Here is a 9,239-nt window from a genome sequence, read left to right as displayed (position 1 = left end):
GAGGGGAGGGGGCGCGGGCGGGTGCGGGTGGGGCGGGTGGCGGGCGCGCGGCGTCCCGAGGGCGGGGCGCGCGGGCCGCGCGAGGCGCGGGGGGCGGACCCGCCCGCCGCCGGCCCCGCTCGCCCGCCCCGCGCGCACTCGGTCAGCCGCGGGGCAGGCATGGGAGCCGAGCGCGCCCTCCCGGCGCCCACACCTGTCTGAGCGGCGCAGCGGACCCGGCCGCGGCGGGCGGCTCGGCGCGGGTGAGTGCGGGCGCGGCTGGGGCGCCCCCGGGGCGCGGGCGGCGCGGGACAAAGGGCCGGTGCTCGCGGGGGCGGGAGGCTGCGGGGCGTCCCGGGGAAGAGGCTCTGGCCGCCCTCGGGCTCCAGCGCTGGGACCCGCGGCCTGAAGGGGCTCCGCGGGGCCTCCCGCGCCGCAGGGCACCTGGGTTCACGCGCTGTCACCGGGGACGTGGGTGGAGAAAGACGCTTTGAAGAAACTGCGGTCCTGGGTGCGGGGGTAGCGGAGACCCGCGGTGGGCGAGCTCTCCCCTGGCCGGACGGTGGCAACCCCCCCCCCCCACACACACACACAGACACACAGCCACCACCTGTTTTCCTCCAGTGTGGCGTTTGTGGTCCCACAAGATCTGAACATTAATTTTTAACTGTGGGCACGTGACTGTGAACACACCTTAGCGAGCGGGGAAGTTCGGTAAACACGGGCTGGGGGCAGAGGCTCTCTCCCCGGAGCCTAAAGTGAGGGCTGCGTGCTTCCCCGGGAGACCAGCGTCCGTGAACTATCAGCGGTGGCTGACAGCAAATACTTTTAAGCCTGCGGGCATCCATCACTAGTTAACTTATAAATAAAAGTTTGCGAAAAGTTTTTTAAGTGTTTTAAGAGAGGAGAGAGAAGAGCTGTGTAGGTGAGGGAAAACCGCCGCTCCCCGTCTGAGTGCAAATTTGGTTTGCTTTCCTGAGAAAACAGCTGATAAAATACTGTTGGTTTAGTGCCCTTGGGGCGACACCCATGAGACTTCAGAAACAGCCCCGTCGGGGGTGGAAAGCTCCCGGTTAGTGTTGGCCTGAGGCTGACTTCTCTCAGCTTCTGAAATTGAACTTGAGGGGTCCCCGGGCACCTTTTAGGATCAGATAGGCCAGTGTGAGAATCGTGTTTCGCGTGGTGGTGTGGAAAGGAGTTAAATTTATAGTTCGCAGTCAGCTGTGGCCAAAAGCCGAACGACAGATTACTATCAGGATATTTATTGCACTTGTTTCAGGATCCTATTTGTGCATAAGAGCATTTAAAATAGACCTATCCCCATGTCTCTCAAGAAGTCTGTTAGACAGGAATGCAGAGGAGGTGGAGTGGGGAGAAGGAACTTAGGAAATGCCACAGAAAGCCATTATGTTTACTTGTGAAAGTGTGTGTGATCCTGTGCACACCATCTGCATTTGAATACATTGTTTCGCTTGCATTTGTCTCATATCAAGTCAAGAGATAATTTTTCACCCTTTCCTGTGTCTGAACTGGAAAGGAAGCATTTTTCCAAGGTAACTAATATGGATCTCATTCTATAACAATGACAACTTATTCAGGTAGATGGTGAATGGTGGGTGCATTTTTCTGTCTGTAGCATAAATGCCAAAGTACCCATTAGTGGATCTGAGAACGTTGCTGGCCCCACTCCGCCGTGTTTAAGAGTCTCAGGTTCTCCTGCACGTTTCTTCTCATAGATCCCTTAGGATTCAATTCACCGGGCGTTATTCATGCGTAACCCCCACTGACTCTGGGGAATTTGTTTCTCATGGATTCACCATTGACAGTTTTATACACTCTGTTCTTGTTCTGCTGCCAGGTTTGTCCCAGGTCACTGGAGTAGTTCATTTTGCCCAAAATCTGATACAAAAGTTAAGCTTCATTTGACCACGAGATTATTTAGGGCGGCTGCACTCGTAAATGCCCTCCATTTCTTTCCTGTATAAGGCTGTGATTCTTAAACCATTATGTGATCAGGTCTGGCTACAGAGCTTTGTTCATTTGGGGGTATTTGCTTTAGGAATTAGCATGGTTTCACTGTTCAGTATCCCTGGCCACAGATTCCATGGAAAACCCTTTGTCATCCTTCCAACTGGTGACCAAAACTTTCATCTTCACAAACTTTCCCACTGTTTGTTTCTGTCATGACTATGTACAGTGGTCACTGGAGTTCATACGTTGTGCAATAGTTTATATCTATTGTCCCCGGGATTAGATTTTCCCTCCCAGCACTTTCTTGGATAGGAGTTGACTTGCCCTCTTGAGGAGACCTGTGTTGTTGCAGTTTTGAAGTCTAAGGTGCGGAACTAGAAGAGAGCAGTGTTGGTGCCCAGTCTCCAAGCAGATGAGTGTTGTTTGTTCATCTTAATAATGTACGTTGTTCCTTCACCGTAAGGTTAGTGGTGGGTTCATGAAGTGGCAGCATCCTCGTAAGGTATGCATGTGTTTAGACAGTGTACAGACGGACGCTGGCTCATAGTGAATGATGGAGCATGGAATAGAATGTGTAATTCTCTTGTGAGTCAGTATACAGAGTTGGAAAAGCAATACAGTTTCCATATTACTAAGCAGGCTAAAAAAATATTTGTCTACCTTAATTTTCCACTCTGCTTTGCCATTTAGGTGAAGTGATACATGAAAAGGATACATGAGAACTTTAAAAGATAAATATGTATATGAGGAATTCTTACCCTGTAAAGGCTTCTTCCTAAAAATGAAATGATGTAGACCTGAATTTTCTTCATCCAGATTTAGATATTATCAGATAAGACTTGGAAATCTTCATTCCTTTTTCAAGGTGTGAGTTCTCCAGACAGTTCTATAAGGATACAGTGATTCATTTGTAAAGAGAGAATTTAAAGTTATGTAACCCATTTAGTTACCTTTCCAGTTGTGAGCTTATGAATGTTTTTATTACCTCTGTTTACATTCTACAGTGTTTCTATTTAAATAACTTAAATGGGCATGTCACAGGCTTACCTGGAGTTTATAAAAATGGAAACAATAACTATTTGTCTCCTGGGGAATTATTCTATAATCAGTTGAGTTGAGAAATCAATGCAGAGCCACCAACCTGATTTTAAAGCATCACAGTTATCCCTAGGTATGTTATTAATGAGGAAGGGGTCAGGGGAGGTGTAAGTGCCTCAGGAAAGGCCTTAGGGAGCAAGCAGTAGAGCCAGCTCCCTCTCCCACTTTCCTGAGAGCATTCACACCCAGGATCCTCCACTCCATTCTTGGAAGCTGCCCTCTGCTGGAGGCCTTTGTTTCCTTTGATGGACTGATCAGGGAAATCTTGTCACCCAGATAAGCAAGAGATTAACAAGGGAACATTTCCTTTTTCTTTTCCCCAAGGCCTCCACCCTCCATAATTTCACGAGTGAAAGCTCCTGCCTGAGCAGTAAAAGACAGCACAGATGCTGTCTGTAAACTACAGTAGGGTCTCCTGGATTTTTGTGACCCTGGAAAATGATAAAATTAGAGACTCCTGCACCTGAAAAGACCAGAGCTGAAAAGAATAAAGAGATTACCTGGTATTCATAACAATTTTTAAACCACACATTAGGTACCCTAAACACACATTAGGTAAAGGAGTGAGCAATTTATGAAGCTGTAACTTTAAATATGATGTCAGTTTAAACTCATCTAGAGACCTGAGAACGCACAACTTTATTTCCCAATTTCTGATCAGAAATTTTTTTTAAAAAAATGAATTCGTTTGGAATAATTTGACTGGCATTAATTTCTAAATCTCAATTAAAGTTTTTTAAAATGCAGTTTTATAGCTTTCAGAGTTACATAGAAACTTTAATCAAGATAGAAAATGTCAGAACAAAGTTGTACCCCACAAGTTAATGAATAGATTTAAGCAATCATACAGGAAACTTGGAAGCAATGTTTCATACTAATAGAATTACTGTTGTTTCAAGGTATTTGAAGAGCTTATTTCTAAGGGATTAGAACTTCACCCTGCCCTGTAGTTGAGCAGTTCTGTTCCTGTAGATGGCTGACTTCTTAACTAGCTAACTGACCAGAGTTTAAGTTGTAAGGACTCTGAATTAGCAATAGTATCTAATACTCTGTGTAGAACAGTAATATTCTAGTAATATTCTGTGGTAGACCCTTTGGCATTCTCTAGCAGCACTGTGTGACTTGTAAGTGATCCTAGAGGTTCTTGGCATCGCCATCCATCATTTCGCTGAAGAACAAATTCTGTCCTCTGTGTTGAGAGGCTGGAGTGAAGCTGTGGCTAGTGAGAGGGCCCAGCTGACTGCCCAGCGCTCACACCCAGGAAAAGACTTGTTCCCCTTTCTCCATACCCACTCACTCTCATGAGCTGCCTTCTAAAAACAGTGTTTCTTTTTGAAAGACAGATATTAAAAAACCAACAACAAAAAGAGGTATGCGTGGTGGCATTTGTCATGCTTCAAGATCTTTGAAAGTTTTCATAAAGAGATTTTTTTATTGATTTTTAGAGAGAGGGGAGAGGAGAGGGTGAGAGAGAAACATCAATGTGAGAGCGACACCTCGATCGGCTGCCTCCTGCACGCCCCTCACTGGTCCAGCTCACAAGCCAGGCAGGTGCCCTGACTAGGAATCTAACTGATGATCTTCTGGTACATGGGCTGGCTGACGCCCAACCAACTGAGCCACATCAGCCAGGTCGAAAGTATTTTTTAAATGGGTTTACTGTAGGCAAAGCACGTGGAAAAATGAAATTAGAGTTAATATTCCCTGAGGGGGGTTAATTCATTAATGCAAGGTTCCTAGTGGATCCTAGTTTCAGACTCTTTCCTGCTATGCTCTTCCCTGACACCCTTGCCAAAGGACTGTTTTAGTGTTTGGACAAATGGATGAAGCTAAAGACAGAGGCCGCTGGAGCGATTCTGCTGCAGTAGATCATTCAAACTCTCTATTACCAGGATCCAGTTAATATACAAATTTCAGGGTTGGGGTTTGAAGATGCACGATCTAGATAATGATATGGGCATAATTTAACTGTTACGTTCATCATGCACATTGAAAATATTATCTACAACTTACGATAATACACAGTATAATACTATCTCATCTCCTCCCCTCTCTCCCCTAAAAATCATATTTCGAAAACAGGAGTATTTGGCAGCTTGCATCTCTGTCTGGATTGTGTGTTTTCTTTCTTAAGATAAGCTGAAGTAAAACTTGGCCTGCCACGTTTGCTGCTCAGCGTTAGCAGGCATGAACGTTCTCCACATCAATCAAGGGAAGGAGGGGGCGGTGTCTCGGGGCCCAAGATGGAGCCCCCTGGGAGATACATGATTCCTCCTAGTACATTGCACACTTGGCAGGGATTCTGGTGTGGGGGTATTTAGTCGCCTAGACAGCAACTTACATAGAGAAAAGGCTGTCCAGTTCCTAGATACGCCCAAGAGCTGGGTCCTCCCCCAGGGGATGGGAATAATCAGATACAGAGCCATCCCCCTAAGTCTCCTAAAGGGTTGTCCTCACCACACCGACCTCACTCGTAAAGCTGGCCTGTCCTGGCCTTAGCATCTCCTCCCTTGTCCACTTAGAACGTGCAATCTTTTTTTTTTTTTAAACATGTCTTTATTGATTTCAGAGAGAGGAAAGGAAGGGGAGAGAGATAGAAACATCAATGATGAGAGAGTCATTGATCGGCGGCCTAGCCCGCAACCCGGGCATGTGCCCTGACCGGGAGTCGAACCCCGATCTCCTGGATCCTAGGTCGATGCTCAACCGCTGAGCCACGCCCGGCCGGGCAGAACGTGCAATCTTGATGGCACCCCATGATTTAAAGAATTTACAGAAATAATTCGATGTGTTTCCGTCCCACAAAAGGGCCCAGAGATCCTTCCTATTTGGAAAAACAAGAGAAGCATTTCCAAGGAACCAGGAAGTCCCAAGGAATTCGCTTTTCCAGGACCTCGTTCCTTTCTTTTCCCATATCTGTTCTCCCCAACAGAAGTAGAGTCAAAGAGAAAGAGATGAGCAAAAAGATCCCAGAGGTGGGGGGACACCCACATATTTTAGAAATAGAGCGTGTGGATATCGGGGGTAGGGACTGGCATGCTCGGCTGGACTAGATCAGCTCAATGGGATTTTTCAGTTTTATGTAAAAGAAAGCAAAAGGCACCCCAAAGTTGCCAACGGATCTGTAGTCTCCAAGAGGGAGAGGGTGAGAACAGTGAAGCAGTTTCTTCCTGACTCCTGCTGCATCCCGCTGCCCTCTTGAGACCTAACCCTGCTAGTCCTAGTTTTGGGACGTTTGCGTGTGAATGAATCACCCCACCTGCTAAGTCGGCTTCGCTGGAACAGAAGCTTCCGAGCCGGTCGGAGCCGACCGATGCTTGGACATCTGCGAAAAGTACTGCTTCCCATGTTCTTTTTTGTTGTTGTTTTTCCTGTGGGGTGATTTGATCTCCATCTTTAACGTACCTATCAGGATAAAACCCAAACTCTTTTATCTCGTGTATACGGCCCTTCATAATCCAGCTTTTGGCTGTGGCCTCCACCTCTTTCTCTGATCCACCCTCGCTAAGCTCAGCATAATCCCCGGCATGATTTGCACTGTCGCAGGCCCCCCGGCCCTCGTAGACTGCTGTTTCCTCTAGGAGTCCTCTGCACTTTGTCTTACGTTTTCCAACTTCTATTCAGCTTCAACACCCGCCTCAAGCATCACCTCCTCCGGAACGCCTCCCCTGGTCCCCCTCCCACAGCTGCCTTCCTGCCCTTCCTCTGAGCTGCCACATCGCCCTCGTACATCTCGGTCATTAGCACTCGGCGTGCATCATTCAAAACAGGGGGCTTGGGGCCACACCAATCATTCAGTCACTCTTCCACTAATACAAGCACTCGTGCAATAAATCTGTGTTGAGTGCTAGCATAGGCCCCAATTCAAGGCATGTAGACTAGCTGGGGCCGCAGCTACAAAGACCTGAAAAAGTAACCAGCAGGAACAGTCGTAACGTGCTCAACCTTTGGCAAGGGCCCTGGTAGTGTAAGACCGAACACAAAGGAAGAAGGAATATTTTGCGTGTTAGAGGCCTGACGACTCTGACACTAAATTTATAATGGTTAAGGTTGTTCTAAATTCAAAGCCAAAAAAAAATTATATTCTTCTAAACGCGCCCAGTATTTAGAGGCGATGGGAGCCCCAGGACCTGTGACCCTGTGGAGCCATCCCTCCTGATGCCTCGTCCCTCAGTAGGTTGAGTGACTTCAATTTGCCCCCTGTGTGAGCAAGTTGCTCTGTAGATGCTCCAAGTTCCTGCTTTAATGAGAATGAGAGGAAAGAAGGAAACAAAGGTGGGGGGGGTGAGGGAGGTAGGGGAAGATGAAGGTTTAGTATGAAGCCCAAAGAAGGCTCAAAATTACCCGGAAATGGAGGCTGGCCCATCCGTTCACATGGGGATTGGGGACCCTGCGCACGCTGCCCTGCCGTGGGCTGTCCGGAGGGGCGCCTTAAACAGAAGGGGATGAGCATTTGGGGCACCCGGCCACAGGAATGTCCCAAGGTCAAGCCCTTGCGTTGTAAGCGAGACAGTTATCTAGGGGTTTCTCTCCACACCTCAATTCCTGAGCAGGGTTGGTGGACTTAGGAGCAATGGCAGGCATGCTTCTGCAGTAGATGAGCGAGCGCTGGCCGGCGCCCGGCCCCGTGCCCTCCTGACCCGCTTGTCTTTGTTCCCACAGAGAGAGGTGCTCAGCATGGCGGGGGCCCCGGGGCTCCTCTTCCTCCTCGCGCTCCTCCTGCTCCGTGCCGCGGGGCAGGCCAGCCCCTCGGGTGCCCACTGGAAACCCACCTGGCCTGCTTACCGCCTCCCGGTCGTCTTGCCCCAGGCCACTCTCCACCTGGCCAAGCCGGACTTTGGGGCCGAAGCTAAGTTGGAAGTGTCCTCCTCGTGTGGACCCCAGTGTCACAAGGGCACCCCGCTGCCCACGTACCAAGAGGTCAGGCAGTACCTGTCTTACGAGACGCTCTATGCCAACGGCAGCCGCACAGAGACCCAGGTGGGCATCTACGTCCTCGGCGGGGGCGGGGGCGGGGGCGAGTCCCCGGGCAAGCCTCGGAGGCGGCGGCAGATCTACGGCTACGACAGCAGGTTCAGCATCTTCGGGAAGGACTTCCTGCTCAACTACCCCTTCTCCACGTCGGTGAAGCTGTCGACGGGCTGCACGGGCACGCTGGTGTCGGAGAAGCACGTGCTCACGGCCGCCCACTGCATACACGACGGCAAGACCTACGTGAAGGGGACCCAGAAACTTCGGGTGGGCTTCCTGAGGCCCAAGTTTAAAGATGCCGGTCGGGGGGCCAACCACTCCAGCGCGGCCGTGCCCGAGAAGATGAAATTTCAGTGGATCCGAGTGAAACGCACCCACGTGCCCAAAGGTTGGATCAAGGGCAACGCCAACGACATCGGCATGGATTATGACTACGCCCTCCTGGAGCTCAAAAAACTCCACAAGAGGAAGTTCATGAAGATCGGGGTGAGCCCCCCCGCCAAGCAGCTGCCGGGGGGCAGGATCCACTTCTCGGGTTATGACAACGATCGCCTGGGCAATTTGGTGTACCGCTTCTGTGACGTCAAAGATGAGACCTATGACCTGCTCTACCAGCAGTGCGACGCCCAGCCGGGGGCCAGCGGCTCGGGGGTCTACGTGAGGATGTGGAAGAGGCCACAGCAGAAGTGGGAGCGAAAGATCATTGGCATCTTTTCAGGGCACCAGTGGGTGGACATGAACGGCTCTCCGCAGGATTTTAACGTGGCTGTTAGAATCACCCCGCTCAAGTACGCCCAGATTTGCTATTGGATTAAAGGAAACTACCTGGATTGTAGGGAAGGGTGACACAGGAACCCTTCCTGCGGCGCTTAAAGGTCTTCACGTACTTATTTTAGGAGAGGCCACGTTGTGTCATTGGCGTGTGCGTGTGCGTGCGTGTATGTGCGTAATGGGTCAACATCTTTTACATTTTTTTCAATTGCAAGATGATTGGCATCGTTATTTGGAAATTGGTTTGTGTATCCTATCGTATCATTTAAACAGTTTGAAGACATACTTTTGCATAGAGATAAAAAGCGTACTGATGTTTGGGGCAATAGGGACTCCTTAGTGATTAAGTTAATCTTTCACTTTTTGGGAACTTTGATTTTTATTTCACCTGAACTTGTTTCAGAGGTTTATATTAAATATGTGGCATACAGGAGATATAAATTCTGGTG

At 49.3% G+C, this 9,239-nt stretch overlaps 1 protein-coding gene across 2 annotated transcripts; it reads left to right on the top strand.

Annotated features, from left to right (window-relative positions):
* Positions 1–207: 207 nt before the first annotated feature.
* On the top strand, positions 208–8,953 carry PRSS23 (serine protease 23). Of its 2 annotated transcripts, none has more exons than XM_087821620.1 (2): positions 208–242; positions 7,711–8,953. In XM_087821620.1, the coding sequence occupies exon 2, from the start codon at positions 7,726–7,728 to the stop codon at positions 8,863–8,865; it is 1,140 nt and encodes a 379-aa protein (XP_087677746.1). In that variant the 5' UTR covers positions 208–242; positions 7,711–7,725; the 3' UTR covers positions 8,866–8,953. The 2 variants fall into 2 exon arrangements, with proteins under 2 accessions (XP_087677746.1, XP_016062306.2); XM_016206820.2 differs by lacking the exon at positions 208–242 and adding an exon at positions 7,036–7,221.
* The last annotated feature ends 286 nt before the right edge of the window (positions 8,954–9,239 follow it).

This window comes from Miniopterus natalensis, chromosome 11 (genome assembly GCF_054644295.1).
Source record: "Miniopterus natalensis isolate mMinNat1 chromosome 11, mMinNat1.hap1, whole genome shotgun sequence".
NCBI lineage: Eukaryota > Metazoa > Chordata > Mammalia > Chiroptera > Miniopteridae > Miniopterus > Miniopterus natalensis.
Note: the sequence above shows the minus strand (reverse complement) of the source record. Positions and strands in the feature narration are given on the sequence as shown.